Below are 16,058 nucleotides of genomic sequence, written 5' to 3' on the forward strand. Positions count from 1 at the left end.
ATTAAATTAGTTATTTGTTTATTTCATGATTTGTTGGTAATTTTTTTGATGCTCTCACCCAAAATTCTTTCATATAATATTCCTTTCCTGAAACAAATACTTCAGTCTACTGTTGTTTACAAAAACACAATAAACGTTTTTCTATTAGCATTTATGATAATGACGTTGATAGGTGATTTCGACTGGCTCAGAAAAAGTTGTCTCGTCTCGTCTGGGCACGGTTCACCCTATGTATGGTCCTACAGAGATCGAAATTCAAAAATGAAACATTGTTGCGGAGGTAGGACGGGCAGACAGCGAGGTTTATATTAACCCCCGCTGTACCAAATTAAATGCTATGCTGGAAGCAAGGGGAAATCATGTGCGAGTTGAGATAAATACAAGAGATGATTAGGACAGCAACATGAGCATGATATTATTATGGAGGCGCAGTGACCATTTTCAGATGAAACTGTTAGCAGGCATAGGTGTGTCTGTGACGGCCAATACAGCAAGGCTTGGAACGCTGCTCGTCCAATCAGCATCCAGGATCCAAACAACTAGATTTATAATTCTCGTGGCAGGGCACTCACTACTTGGATTCCAGTGATCATGAGGTTCTGTGACCCATAGAAAACTCATAGAACACTAATTGAACCCAAATAACACTATGAGGATTTTATTTGAAAGGGGAATGTGAGGAGATGCATCATGGATGGACTTGAAGTTGATTGTCAACAATAGCTGATTGTGATTTGTTGATTAGCACAGACCTGTTTTCAAAGAAGCCATGATGTTGATATTATTATAGGTTTCATCTTACTCATTAAGGGCTGCTTACTACCTTCTCACAAGAGCTGTCTCATTTGGAACCGTGCAGTGTTTATAGCTATTTAATTTCTTTATTTTGATGCTGAAAATGTGCACAGGGAATGTAAAAGTGTGTTAATGTAACATTTTGCAATTTTAAATGTTTTAACTGAACATTTTAACGGAACATTTTATTACAGCTTGGAATATCTATTAACTGTTTGAGGTTTTAGTTTAGGCCTTTCTGCGTTACGGAATAAACGAAAGGATTATGGGTGATTTATTTGCATTCAGGTTACCATAGTTATTTTGAAGAGAGCTGTCTATTGCATTATGGCAATAAAATAAATGAAATGATGATCTTGATTTGCTTTGATGCAACAGTTGCACACACTTCTTGTTTTCTCAGTAGAAAGTGCTATTGCATCCTATCAAACTACAATGTTATTATTGACTTATTCCTATATTAGAGCAATAGTAGGGATCTCTAATAAAACACGCCTCATCAAAACTGTGTGAAAGGTCGTGGAATGGGCTAAATAGTCACGTGACCACTGCCTACAACGACCTTCCACGCTGTCTGAGTGTCAGTCTGCCTGTACGTTCAGCCACAGCCAGCTCCTTTATTCTGGTGCGGTCCTCTCCCCCTTGAAAACCATGGCTTTCTTCACTCACCAAGTCATCAGAGGTCTCTCCTCTTCTGCAGTCCGAAATGCAGCGATCAAACACGTTACGATCATCGGGGGTGGTCAGATGGGTGCAGGTATCGCACAGGTGGCTAACTGTTAATGACAGAAGTTTGTTTGCTAACATTAGCTTGCAAGCTAGCTAGCTAGCTAGCTAGTTAGCTTGTAAGCTAACCAGCTATGTAGCTAACGTTGCAAGCCAGTTAAATATAGTAATGAAGTGCACGAACTTGCCGACTACTTGCTGGTTAGTTAACCGCTAGCTTGATATTAGCTAGCTGGATACCCACTTGAGAAGCCAACCAAGGCAATTCCCCTGATGCAGGGGAGGAGTTACACAACTTTGTATTATAAACAAATGGCAATGGGTTGTTCATCTCTGGGTAAGAAGTACAGTATGTATCACAAGCTGTCTCCGGTTGATCAGTGCAAAACAGATTGTGAAGATAGCTGCATGAGGTGGACTTTGGCCTATATCTACTGTAACTAGTTAGTTATATAAGGGATTTTGGTGCCTATCTGACATTTCCTCTGCATTCAACATCCTAATATCTTACTTTCGTGGCCCTTCAATTCAGGAGTTGTATCACCAAAGTGACTTTTTGACAATCAAACCTGGAACACCAGTCCCACCCACTCGTGACTGACTCACACTTGTGTCCCCCCTTTCTAATAGGTTGCTGCTACAACGGGCCATTCGGTGGTACTAGTTGACACAAATGAGGAAATCCTGAATAAATCCGCCAAGGGAATAGAGGGCAGCCTGAAGAGGGTGGTCAAGAAGAAGTTTGCTGACAAGCCAGAAGTTGGTCACTAATATGTTAATGTTGCTGTTTCCAATGAGGAAATGTTGGAAGAACCACATTTTAATAACACCATTGATTCAAACAGGGTTTTGACCGTCATCATGTACGTTTCAGGCAGGAGCAGAGTTTATCGCGAAGGTGATGGCCAACGTGTCGATATCGACAGACGCGGTGTCTGTGGTGGGGAGTACAGACTTGGTGCTGGAGGCCATCGTGGAGAACCTCAAGATCAAACAGGGCCTCTTTGGTGCTCTGGACAAAGTGGCACCAGCGTAAGTATGACCGACTAGGGCTTGAACCTGTGTCTCCTACACGCCACAAGACTGTCTTATCCCACTGAGCTAAATCCTAGGCATTAGCTTGTGGGTCCAACCCACGTCTTTGGTCTCAAGGTTACTCACCAAGCGAGCGTGAATCCAAACCATCCCTGCTAGACTACATAAGCACTGTTCTGTCTCCACTGCCTGCGACTTGAAATCTCCATTATTTTTAGTTTATGTAAATTCTGGGTTGCCATTTTGAATATTTAGCCTAAATATCAAAATTCCTTTATCTGCATTTGAGCTTTTTTTCTATACTTACTATAAAGCTATGCTGGTATCCTTGAAATGTGCTTAAAATACACTATTTCAAGACTATTCTAATTAAAATAAAATATTTCAAAGGGAAAGGCGTTGTGTAGCCCACTAATTGATGTTACTAATTGGGGTGTACCTCATGGGAGTTGCTTGCTGCTTATTGCCTGATGTGTTTGGTTCCTCTAAGACACACCATTTTCGCCAGCAACACGTCCTCTCTGCCCATCACCGACATAGCCAGCTCCACCAGCAGGCTGGATAGATTTGGAGGGCTGCACTTCTTCAACCCCGTCCCCATGATGAAGCTGGTAGAGGTAAGGATCAACAGTACGGTGTACATTTTAGGACATCCCTCCCTATCATAAGTCTCTATATAGTCTCCCTCTATGTCATGATGGAGATGTTTAAATTAGAAACATATGTATCAGCAAGATTCAATTGAAAGATGTTGAGTTGTTTACATGTCCTCTTCAGGTGATTGGAACATCAGCCACAAGCCAGGAGACCTTCGATTCCCTCCTCGCCTTCAGCAAAGCACTGGGAAAGACACCAGTGTCCTGCAAAGTAAGATCCTCGCTTCTTTTAATACATATAAAGTATTTCGCTAGTATGGTACAACCTTAAAGATAATACAGTCACATACCATATTGCACCATACATTATGTTCATCATCTGCAGTTATAAACGGTTCACTAACATCACTACGTTCTGTTCATCTTCAGGACACTCCTGGGTTCATTGTGAACCGCCTGCTGGTGCCCTACATGATGGAAGCCATCAGGTTACATGAGAGAGGTACACCACCCCTGCATGACTGAAAGATATATTCAAACTGATTGCCTGTATATTAATCAAAATAGCATCAGAGCCAAGAGGGATGTGACAAATGGTTGTGTATGAACATCTATGGTTAAAAAAAAACTGTGCTCTGTATATGAAACCATTATGTCACCCTTCATTCAAAATCAATGGCTGAGTTTGTGTGCTCTTCTCGTCAGGCCACGGGTCAAAGGAGGACATTGATATTGCCATGAAGCTGGGCGCTGGGTATCCCATGGGGCCCTTTGAGCTGCTGGACTACGTAGGACTGGACACAGCTAAATTCATAATTGACGGTGAGTGTTGGGCTGCTTCACAAGTGTGTTCCTATTACAGACTACAATCCCAGTTAAGAGGACTATATTAGCAGCTAGGGATAGGGCCAATAGAAAGAACTGCAGTTCATATGGCACAGAGGAGGAGCACTGTTTTGGTTATAGATGTTGAGATGGACGAGAGGTGCCGGTGGTCTTTGAAAATTGTGATAAATATTTGAACAAACAAAATGAAGCAGATGCAGGAAGTGTGAAACCTGCAAAAATTCAAATGAAATGTTTTTGTGATGATTACTTGATTCCAGGCTGGGTTGAGAAGGATCCCGACAACCCTCTGATGCAGCCCAGTGAGATGCTGAACAAGCTGGTGGCTGATGGCAAGTTCGGCAAGAAGACCGGAGAGGGCTTCTACAAGTACAAGTAACCCCGCCCCAGCATCAACACTAGCTGGAGCCTGTTCATTAAGGCACACCGTGACAAAATGTTTTGCAACAGGAAATGAAAATGAGCACTTCCTATTGGACAAGATCATGTAGTCCCTCCCATTACTGATAAGGGCATGAGTGATAGAGAAAACGCTGGTTCATCTTGACAACGCTAGAACAGAAATGCAGCTGGTACAAACCTCAGTGCCTTCCTGAAGAATGGTAGACTGGTATTATGAATTCAAATCCACTGTCTTTGACTGTATATTCTGAATGTCATCTTTACATGTGGTGGTTTGTAAGTAGTTTGTGGCATTAAACGGACTTTTCCAAATGCTTCCCATAGATTGTTCTATTCATACAGTTTCCCAGGGAAGGATGAACTCCAAGGCAACCTTCAACTATGTAACATACTGGTGTATAAACACTGCTCCAAAAAAATAAAGGGAACACTTAAACAACACAATGTAACTCCAAGTCAATCACACTTCTGTGAAATCAAACTGTCCACTTAGGAAGCAACACTGATTGACAATAAATGTCACATGCTGTTGTGCAAATGGAATAGACAACAGGTGGAAATTATAGGCAATTAGCAAGACACCCCCCAATAAAGGACTGGTTTTGCAGGTGGTGACCACAGACCACTTCTCAGTTCCTATGCTTCCTGGCTGATGTTTTGGTCACTTTTGAATGCTGGCGGTGCTTTCACTCTAGTGGTAGCATGAGTCGGAGTCTACAACCCACACAAGTGGCTCAGGTAGTGCAGCTCATCCAGGATGGCACATCAATGCGAGCTGTGGCAAGAAGGTTTGCTGTGTCTGTCAGCGTAGTGTCCAGAGCATGGAGGCGCTACCAGGAGACAGGCCAGTACATCAGGAGACGTGGAGGAGGCCGTAGGAGGGCAACAACCCAGCAGCAGGACTGCTACCTCCGCCTTTGTGCAAGGAGGAGCAGGAGGAGTACTGCCAGAGCCCTGCAAAATGACCTCCAGCAGGCCACAAATGTGCATTTGTCTGCTCAAACGGTCAGAAACAGACTCCATGAGGGTGGTATGAGGGCCCGACATCCACAGGTGGGGGTTGTGCTTACAGCCCAACACCGTGCAGGATGTTTGGCATTTGCCAGAGAACACCAAGATTGGCAAATTCGCCACTGGTGCCCTGTGCTCTTCACAGATGAAAGTAGGTTCACACTGAGCACGTGACAGACATGACAGAGTCTGGAGACGCCGTGGAGAACGTTCTGCTGCCTGCAACATCCTCCAGCATGACCGGTGTGGGGTGGCATTTCTTTGGGGGGCCGCACAGCCCTCCATGTGCTCGCCAGAGGTAGCCTGACTGCCATTAGGTACCGAGATGAGATCCTCAGACCCCTTGTGAGACCATATGCTGGTGAGGTTGGCCCTGGGTTCCTCCTAATGCAAGACAATGCTAGACCTCATGTGGCTGGAGTGTGTCAGCAGTTCCTGCAAGAGGAAGGCATTGATGCTATGGACTGGCCCGCCCGTTCCCCAGACCTGAATCCAATTGAGCACATCTGGGACATCATGTCTCGCTCCATCCACCAACGCCACGTTGCACCACAGACTGTCCAGGAGTTGGCGGATGCTTTAGTCCAGGTCTGGGAGGAGATCCCTCAGGAGACCATCCGCCACCTCATCAGGAGCATGCCCAGGCGTTGTAGGTAGGTCATACAGGCACGTGGAGGCCACACACACTACTGAGCCTCATTTTGACTTGTTTTAAGGACATTACATCAAAGTTGGATCAGCCTGTAGTGTGGTTTTCCACTTTAATTTTGAGGGTGACTCCAAATCCAGACCTCCATGGGTTGATACATTTGATTTCCATTGATAATTTTTGTGTGATTTTGTTGTCAGCACATTCAACTATGTAAAGAAAAAAATATTTAATAAGATTATTTCATTCATTCAGATCTAGGATGTGTTATTTTAGTGTTCCCTTTATTTTTTTGAGCAGTGTATTTGCCTCTGGACCTTTCAGCCAACACACACTGCCATTAATGTTAATGATACCCAGTGATGCATATGGGCAGTTTTAACCCCTGCCTGTTCAACCCCACTGTTAATTTCCAATATTGTTTCAAGAGTTCCTTTGATGTTATCCCTACTATTCAATTAGAAAAAAAAAAAAACATTACCCTCTTTATATCCCGACATTAAATTGATCATCTTGGAGGATGAGACATCACGTCTCACCTTTTTCCATGGATTTATTTTACAAGCAGCTTCAATACTCAAGATGTGGATTTCCCCTTTCGTTAGCATAGCCATAATACTGTATGAACGTAGCCTCAGTCAGTATGCTGCTGGAGTTTTAATTGGTCGGTTTTAGAGCCTTTTGAAGTTTCCCCTCAAGATTTGAATGTGAGTTATAGTCAATAATTCTGCTTGGTAGTTCTATGTAAGACCACTAAGTGGCAGTGTTGACAAATGCTGAATTTCTGGATATGAACCATATGATAGGCCTACTAATGATCACACACTACAAGATTATTGGGCTGGTTTCCTGGACAGAGATTTAGCTCTAGACTAAAAACAATGCTCAATGAAGAATCCCCATTCAAATAAGTGTTTAGCCCAAGACTAGGCTTAATCTCTGTCCAGGAAACCAGCTCTGTCAGTAAGGTATACCTTCTATCACATAATTCCGGTCGGGAGATCAAATGAGCCAATGCCTTTTTATTTTTCTTTAAAAAAACAAAACATGTTGAAACTGTTAATGTGACCACTTGGGAAGCAAAGTGCTTATACCAAGATGACAGTGATTCAAAATACGACAATGAATAAAAAATGAATCAAGTAATACTAAAAATAGAGCATAAAATCAATCAAATGTTACAGAAATGCTTGCATGGAATAAACAACATGGGCAAAAAGACCACACTATTAGCTACCAGATAGAGAAGAGACAAAAGTCCATCGTAATCAGGCTTGGGGTCAATTCAGGAAGTACACTGAAATTCTCCAACTTCTCTTCAATGCTTTCCAATGAGGAAAATGTCAAATTGCAATTGGAATTTGGTTTACTTTCTGAATTGACCCCAACCCTGATAGCAATAAAAGAAAAACACTGCCAAGTGCTGGGGTAAATATATATCTGCTTCATATGTCAGTTTAGAACAATAAAATATAGGCCTCTGAGCAACCACTTGCCTTTGTCCTAACGTTGCCTGCAAAAATACCAAGAAAAGTGACATATCCTGACAGTTTCTTTAAAAAGTACACATACTGAGCTTTATTTTACATCTGAGCAAGACTCGAGTCAAGGTCACTATTTGTTACAAATAGTATCAAAAGAAGCCTTAATTTTCATTTTTCTGCAAGACTCTAACAAGAAAAAAAATGGCTTTCCTGTGTTCAAAGCTTATTTTCATATATACCAGTATATATATATATAAAAAAATAAAAATAAAATAAACAATCACTGAAAATATACACCAAGAAATTTAAACCAAGTTCAAAATACAAAAAAGCATTCCATTAATTCCAACTCAAAAGTAAAAGCTATAATCATAAAACGTTGATCTTTTTTGCACCAACTGGTCGTTAATAAAAACAAAATGGAGGATAGGAGCCTTGAGAGGATGTTTCCTTGACAACCTGTGATTGACATCCCTCCATCTTCCTTGTGATAGTGCAGTCAGTCTAAAAGGTGGTGTGGGTCAGGCCGCAACCCAAACATGTGGTCTGAAATCCAGTGAGAGAGAGGAGAGGGGAGTGTTGAGGGTCGAACATAGTGGGCTGTACAAAGGAAAGGAACGGAGGTGGCAAATAACTTAGAAATAACTTAGAAACTGGTGTTTTGTGTGTTGGGGTATGTGTGGGGAGGTGTTAAGTGTGTTTGACAATGTGAAATCGCTGAACTGTTTTCAGTGCAGTGCCTTGGATTGAGATAAAGCTGCTTGTAAGAAAACAAAACCAAAAAACACGATACATTGGATTCATCTTTTTGTTCGATGTGAGGAGTGAGGGACTGGGGAGTGAGGGGGCTGGGGTGTTTGAATGCGGTTGGTTGATGGTCTTTAGTAGTGATTGTCTTGTTCAGTTCAGAGTCTCTACATCAGATAGGAGAGTCACTGCAGGAGAGGAGTGTAAAGTTAAGTTCGGGGGGGTGGTATTCCTCTGAGAACGGGAGTTGAGGCTTGGGGGTTGGGGATAAGGGGGAGGGTTCATGGAATCTAGCAGGCCTCCATCTCTAGCAGGAGGCCCATAGCTGCTGCCTTCGCTTTGCATGACGTGGAGAAAGTGTTCAGTTTTCCTCCTGAAGGACAGAGAGAGAAACATTGTCAGTTCAATGGGCAAAAACAGAGGGCCTAAACGTGTCCATAGTGACTGCTGTTATACGTCATTTGCAAGTGCTGACTGTCTTTTTCATACAAGTCAGAAACAGAGAGATGCAATGAACTCATAACCCATTCAAAAATCCCTCACTAACTAAAAAGGAGCTCAAACATGAAACCACAACACATTGCTGTCAACGTCATCTGAAATCAGACAGTCTCACACATCCCACATACAGTGACTGAGTGCTGCGTCCTCTGATGTATGTAACCTCACAATGCTAGCTCTGCCTCCTGTACAAACACTGGAGGAGTGAAGGAGCCCTACAGTTCTGCCGTCTTCAGAGAGCAGTAATGGCGTTGCCGACTGAACAGTAGGTCAAAAGGTTAGTGACAGGATGTGGGTTGGCTTTAGCTTTGATCTCTCTCTGACATCAGGTCACTGTGACCCAGCTGGCTCAATCTGCTCTGCCCCCCTCTCTGACTCACACCCTGATATCGTCTACCTACTGCTACCCCTCTCTCTCTGAACGCAACCAGCCATCTAGTTAGGCTATAGCTTTTTGTTGACATTTATGCTGCCACCGCTGTGTGTGGGCAGTGGAGAGGTAGAGAGAGTCTTCTCAGCCTGCTCGAGTCCACTTCACAGGGCCTTCTAAAAAGCCCCGCCGGCCACCATCCACCCGTCCATGCAAGGGAAATTGTTTGTCAAACCACAAAAGCGGTTTTGCTCAAAATACTGTTCTGTGGCGAACGTAGCTAACAGAGTTAGCTTCAGTTATTGACGGACAGGCGGTGTTGGTTATTTTTGAGCATCAAATGGAATCAGTGATCAAAGTCAGAGAGGGGGAAGAGATTCAGAGGTAGCTATCCGACCGGGTAGTGAGTGAAAGATGTGAGGAGAGAAAGATAGAAAATGTATTAGTGGAAGGACTGCTCCCTTGTGGTGAGGTCAGAGAAGTGTGTTTGTGGGTAGAGAAGTCAGCTGAGCCCTGCAACTCCACCCTGGTACCACACACACTCACGCTCTTCCCCCCCCAGATTGCTTTACCACACGTGGATGAAAGGGACGGAGGACGCCTTTTCCAGGGACGGCTGACCCTGAGCCTCCCGCACCAAGGAGAGGAGGGCCGCAGAGAGAGAGACAGAGCCTCTGTCGCTGTTCATTTACCTCCACTGCCCCCTTTTTATCCCAGGATCTGAGAGCCCAGCCCTCAGCCCTCAGCCCCAGCACCCTCTTCTCTTCCTGGGGAGCTTTTTCCTTCCCTCCCGGCCACAAGATGAAAAGCCCTGGCCTGGTCTTTCCGGTCTTGGGAAAAAGCCTGAGGGGCTTGGGGGGGGGGTGGGTGGTGGTGGGTCAGGAGGGGGCATCAGGCCAGGTCTTCATAGCAGACCCACCCGACACCAACACACAAACGCGGGATTCAGGAGCAACTTGACCCCTTCCCTGCCCCCTCCCCCTCTACCCACATCCTCTCCCCCCAGTTAGCACTCAGGAATGCCGGCTGGACTTCTTTGCAGGAAATGAAACGCTCCTCTGTTCCAGTGGAGGCCGGGTCCTGGCTCTGGCTCTCTCTCTCCTTGGCCCAGGGAGGGGATGGGAGGTGGGGGGAGCGACTGAGACCAACGGCGCCCAGGCTCTGGGTCTTTGAAGCGTGGGAGGTTAAGATAACTGGCACGGCCCCGCGTCTCACAATCGCCGCCTCCAACTTCCCGGGGCAAATCAAAGAGCCCGCAGCTGGGCCCGTCCCGCCTGCCTTACACTACTTCTTCCTCCTTCCCCTCCTCCTGTCCTCCCTCCTTCCCTGCACTGCAGCGGAACTCTGGGGTTTATTTTGGTGCCATTAAAAAGGAAAACACGGCCGACAAATTACTAAAAATAAGCCAACTGGAGCGAGGGGTCTCCAACCCAGGCAGGAGTGTAGACTTTACAATGGCAGAGGGAGAGGGAGAGTGGGGGTCTGGAGGAGGAGAGGAAAAAGAGAAAGAAAGAGTTCTGGGAGAGAGAGGAGAGGAGGAAATGCCAAATCAGCTGACTCAGTTGCCATGTCTGTCTCGACCACAGTCAGAAACCTAGACAGACAATGTTCTTATTTTATGAAATATGGGTTTAGTGGGTTCAGAGATCAACTCCAAATCACTGAAACACGGGAATTTGTACATCTAGACTGAAATGTTTTCCAAGATGGCATAAAAGCTGAAAATGAACCTGATATTTCTCTGCCAAATTATCTAAATGGTCAGAATCAAGTTAACAGCATTGGCTGGCTGGAAAGAAAAGGAATATATTCAAATCCAACCAGTGATGGAGACAATGCATTAAGTTCAGGAAACAAAGTCAGTCGATGGAAAAAAACAGAGATAGCCAACCTTTGCACTGACTATTGCTCCGTATTGGTGAGATATTCACCTTGCTGTGAAGAGTTTAACTATGGTTTTGTTTGGCGATGCCCTCTCGGGTCAGGCAGTCTCACTCTCTCTATAGAATTGTGACACTGCCACAACCGGCAACCCTCAGCTTGAGGAGGAAGAGGTAAAACCAAAGAAGAAAATGTATGTTTTAAACAAACGGCTTCATCCTTCCAGCACTTTCTCTGGCCGGGAGACAGAACATTAAAAGGAAAACCTAGAATAGTTACATCTGTAATTTCTAACCTCCAACCAAAAGTCAGGGTGGTTGTGTGGGAGAAACGTCGTTGTTGTTCTGTCTGGGCTGGGAACACTGACAATGGTATCATTGCTAACAGGGGGATGTTTGGGGGAATTTAGTTAAAACAGAACGAGGGAGAGGGGGATGAGAAGAAACGAGAAATGAAGATGAAGGGAAGTGGATAAAGGAGGTTTCTGTCTATGCAAGGCTAGAGGAAGGGAGAGGGGAAGGGTTTTGGTTGTGGGGAGAGGAATGGTAGGAGGTAAGGCTCCCCCCCCCCGAGCCACCAAAAGCCCAAACCTCAGGCATGTGCTGGTGAGACTGGGGTAAGGGGTGGAGTTGGGGGTCTGGCGGTAGGAGCCCCCTCTCCTTATCCCTCTACCCACATCTGATGCTCCGTCGCTGGGGGCCCGAGCCGCTGAAGTCTGGCCAAGCGCGGCGTGGTGTAGTGTGTGGTGTGCCCCCGCAGTACTGCACAGCTACAAAGCTGGAGCTGGGGGCTGGAGGCCAGGGCGGCACTATCAAAGGGCCCGCACAATGACTGTTCCCTGTGCTGCGGCATACTTCAAAGGAGCTCAACCGCCACTCACACTCACCATCGGATGGGAGGGAGGGAGGGAGGGGCAGGGGGAGAAAGCGAGAGAGAGTAGGAGGAAAAAAAAGAGGGAGAGAAGGGGGTTCCACCTACATCTACAATAGGAGCCACATTTTGTTCAGCAGCCACATCTCAAAACAGAGTTTCACGTTTATAAAAAAATAAAGAGAAAAATTATATCTTCCTGCGACCTCTCTCCCCTTCCTGTCTCTCCCCTCTGTTACCTGGGGGCCTTTCATGATCCAGAGATAACGACTCAGAAGGGGGGACGTTTTACAAGGCAGCCCACCCCCACCACCCCCTCAATCTGCAGCGTCTCAAGGAGCCACCGGGGAGAGACAGAGAAGGGGGGAGGGAAGGAGAAGGAGAGGAAGTAGAGAAGACATGATAAAACCTGGCAGGGAGGGAGAGGCTCTACCCTCATACGGTCGCTCCCTGCAGCTGGCCAGACCTCGGCACAATAGGCCAGTTACTCAACCAAAACAAACCCACAGACCCAGTCTAAACAGAAAGCCCCGCTATAGGTGATTCTCAGAGTCCCAAATGACACCCTATTCCCTTTATAGTGCACTACTTTTAGCCAGGGCCCATGGGGCTCTGTTCAAAAGTAGTGCACTGTATAGGGAATAGGGTGTCATTGGGGTTGCACATCTCAGTCTCACACATATAAACTAGAGCCCCCCAAGAAGTATCAAAGAGACCCCTTTTCTCTGAAGGAGGAGAGGCAAGAGATCAAGTCCAGGAGTTGACTAAAACGGTGTGTTAGACACCTGCATAGTTGAGCGTTTGACATTCCACTACTGCTACTACACCCCTGGAAGGACAGAAGTGCTGAGGTTGTCTATTTCTCCTTCACAGAGCTCTGCTGTGTGTGTGAGAGAGATTGAGAGAGAGGGGAGCAGACGTTTCCGTTTCTATTTCCTAACCCACAGTAACATTAGCCGGTGGCTGTCGCCCTGATTTATGCTAAGGCCACTCTTTTCTTCTTCTTTGTGAAGTGTAGTTTTAAAAAGAGGAGACAGGAGCTCCCTCTCCTCTCCTCTGCTGAGCTGAGACACTCAGAGCAAGACCCTGAGTGTTTCACAGCCCCCGAAACCATTCCAATTATCCCAGGTCACTAATAACGCTGTGGTGGTGGGGGGGTGTATGTCCTCCACCAAATCCAACCGGCTCTGGAAATGGAGGCAAGACTCTGAACCTTGCCTAATTGCAGCCGGAGAGTGCGGCTGGCTGCTTGAGAGAGAGGAACGACAGTTGGGAGAAAGAGAAGAGCGAGACCACTACAGCTCCTGCTAGAACAGCACTTTCTTTCATGCCGTGTGTGGATCCTGGGTATGTTCTCAGAATGCCTTCACCTCAACGCTCCGCACTGCACTAGTTCACCAGCTACTTACACAAACACACAATTTTTTAGGGCAGTTTAAAAAAATACATTCAAAACAGCCCCCCCCTCCCCCCTAAAGATGAACTACCTCGCACAAAAAAAAAAAAAAACAGGGGAATTTCAAGTTTGCTCTCACAGAAGTTTCCGGTTACCGGGTGGCAAGAAAAGAGCACGTTCATAAGAGTTGGACTGAGATGACTCAGTCAGTTCCAACGCTGGGGAGTTTTTATGAGTGTTTGTGACTCCTGGCCCACGCTGTTCGTCGGATTAAAAGGCCACCTATATTATTGGTCGTCTCCCTCCCTTTGGGACAAATGTAGATAGCCTTAAGGACATGTCCCGACCAGATACACATCTCAAAGGCCTGTGAAACAGACCGGCTTAGTCAGACAATGACACTAACAGAGGGAGGGAGAGAATGAGTCAGAGTGAAAAGTTCTGAGTGTCAGACAGAACAAATGAGTGTCAGCGAGAGAGGAAGAGCGAGAGAGAAAGCGTCAGAGAGCAAGAAGGAGGAAACACTAATTTCACAATGTCAAAAATAATAGCTAGATTCCCAGAGAGCTATTTAACTGCAAGGTAAGAGAACCAGCAGTGTGCCAGCAGTGTGCTGGGTCTGGTGTCTGACCCACTGGGGATAAACAATCCACTCCAAGAAATTAAACACTGTTGAACTGCTGCACTCTTTGGCGTGGCCTTTTCAGCCAGACATTTAAAATCAGTACACCACCGATATGCCAGAAGAGAAAACAAGGACGTTTTATTGATCCTTACCCTACTCTCCTTTAAAAGGGTATTCTGATTAATCACGCCCTGAAAATTAATGTGCAAACAATATCAACAAAAATAAAGAGGGAATGGATAGACGCACTCCATTACAAAACCCAGGTCTGATTTCTCGGGGTTGGGGGGGGGGGGGGGGGGCGGTCAAGAATCAATCAAGCGGAAAATCTTTGTCTGGTTCAGGGTTTGATTTCGTTATAAGATTTGCCAGAGAGCGAGAGACTTTAACTACTATTTGCACATTGTTGTTACAACACTGTGTATATATTTATATACAGTGAGGGAAAAAAGTATTTGAACCCCTGCTGATTTTGTACGTTTGCCCACTGACAAAGAAATGATCAGTCCATAATTTTAATGGTAGGTTTAATTGAACAGTGAGAGACAGAATAACAACAAAAAAATCCAGAAAAACACATGTAAAAAATGTTATAAATTGATTTGCATTTTAATGAGGGAAATAAGTATTTGACCCCCTCTCAATCAGAAAGATTTCTGGCTCCCATGTGTCTTTTATACAGGTAACGAGCTGAGATTAGGAGCACACTCTTAAAGGGAGTGCTCCTAATCTCAGCTTGTTACCTGTATAAAAGACACCTGTCCACAGAAGCAATCAATCAATCAGATTCCAAACTCTCCACCATGGCCAAGATCAAAGAGCTCTCCAAGGATGTCAGGGACAAGATTGTAGACCTACACAAGGCTGGAATGGGCTACAAGACCATCGCCAAGCAGCTTGGTGAGAAGGTGACAACAGTTGGTGCGATTATTCGCAAATGGAAGAAACACAAAATAACTGTCAATCTCCCTCGGGCTGGGGCTCCATGCAAAATCTCACCTCGTGGAGTTGCAATGATCATGAGAACGGTGAGGAATCAGCCCAGAACTACACGGGAGGATCTTGTCAATGATCTCAAGGTAGCTGGGACCATAGTCACCAAGAAAACAATTGGTAACACACTACGCCGTGAAGGACTGAAATCCTGCAGCGCCCGCAAGGTCCCCCTGCTCAAGAAAGCACATATACAGGGCCGTCTGAAGTTTGCCAATGAACATCTGAATGATTCAGAGGAGAACTGGGTGAAAGTGTTGTGGTCAGATGAGACCAAAATTGAGCTCTTTGGCATCAACTCAACTCGCCATGTTTGGAGGAGGAGGAATGCTGCCTATGACCCCAAGAACACCATCCCCACCGTCAAACATGTAGGTGGAAACATTATGCTTTGAGGGTGTTTTTCTGCTAACGGGACAGGACAACTTCACCGCATCAAAGGGATGATGGGACGGTGCCATGTACCGTCAAATCTTGGGTGAGAACCTCCTTCCCTCAGCCAGGGCATTGAAAATGGGTCTTCCAGCATGACAATGACCCAAAACACACGGCCAAGGCAACAAAGGAGTGGCTCAAGAAGAAGCACATTAAGGTCCTGGAGTGGCCTAGCCAGTCTCCAGACCTTAAGCCCATAGAAAATCTGTGGAGGGAGCTGAAGGTTCGAGTTGCCAAATGTCAGCCTCAAAACCTTAATGACTTGGAGAAGATCTGCAAAGAGGAGTGGAACAAAATCCCTCCTGAGATGTGTGCAAACCTGGTGGCCAACTACAAGAAACGTCTGACCTCTGTGATTGCCAACAAGGGTTTTGTCACCAAGTACTAAGTCATGTTTTGCAGAGGGGTCAAATACTTATTTCCCTCATTAAAATGCAAATCAATTTATAACATTTTTGACATGCGTTTTTCTGTCTCTCACTGTTCAAATAAACCTACCATTAAAAGTATAGACTGATCATGTCTTTGTCAGTGGGCAAACGTACAAAATCAGCAGGGGATCAAATACTTTTTTCCCCTCACTGTATACATACTATGAAATTTGAAATGTCTTTCTTCTTTTGGAACTTCTGAGTGTAATGTTTACTGTAAATATTTATTGTTTATTTCACTTTTGTTTACTATCTACTTCACTTG

The 16,058-nt window shown here is 45.3% G+C and overlaps 2 protein-coding genes across 2 annotated transcripts in view; one reads left to right on the forward strand and one right to left on the reverse strand.

Moving 5' to 3' along the window:
• Positions 1–1,340: 1,340 nt before the first annotated feature.
• On the forward strand, positions 1,341–4,716 carry LOC311113938 (hydroxyacyl-coenzyme A dehydrogenase, mitochondrial-like). Its single transcript, XM_084189211.1, has 8 exons — positions 1,341–1,563; positions 2,152–2,280; positions 2,396–2,553; positions 3,047–3,173; positions 3,334–3,423; positions 3,582–3,654; positions 3,858–3,974; positions 4,259–4,716. Exons 1-8 carry the CDS (start codon positions 1,447–1,449, stop codon positions 4,375–4,377), a joined length of 930 nt encoding a protein of 309 aa, XP_084045337.1. The 5' UTR covers positions 1,341–1,446; the 3' UTR covers positions 4,378–4,716.
• A 3,865-nt stretch (positions 4,717–8,581) lies between these two features.
• Positions 8,582–16,058, reverse strand: part of LOC311113940 (lymphoid enhancer-binding factor 1-like) — a gene marked incomplete at both ends in the record, with an annotated part of 47,087 nt that continues 39,610 nt past the window's right edge. The window contains one exon of the mRNA XM_084189213.1: positions 8,582–8,664. Within this exon, the coding sequence (XP_084045339.1) occupies positions 8,582–8,664 (83 nt within the window). The remainder of the gene's footprint in view (positions 8,665–16,058) is intronic.

Source organism: Coregonus lavaretus (assembly GCF_964263955.1).
Source record: "Coregonus lavaretus genome assembly, contig: HAP1_SCAFFOLD_1425, whole genome shotgun sequence".
Taxonomy (NCBI): domain Eukaryota; kingdom Metazoa; phylum Chordata; class Actinopteri; order Salmoniformes; family Salmonidae; genus Coregonus; species Coregonus lavaretus.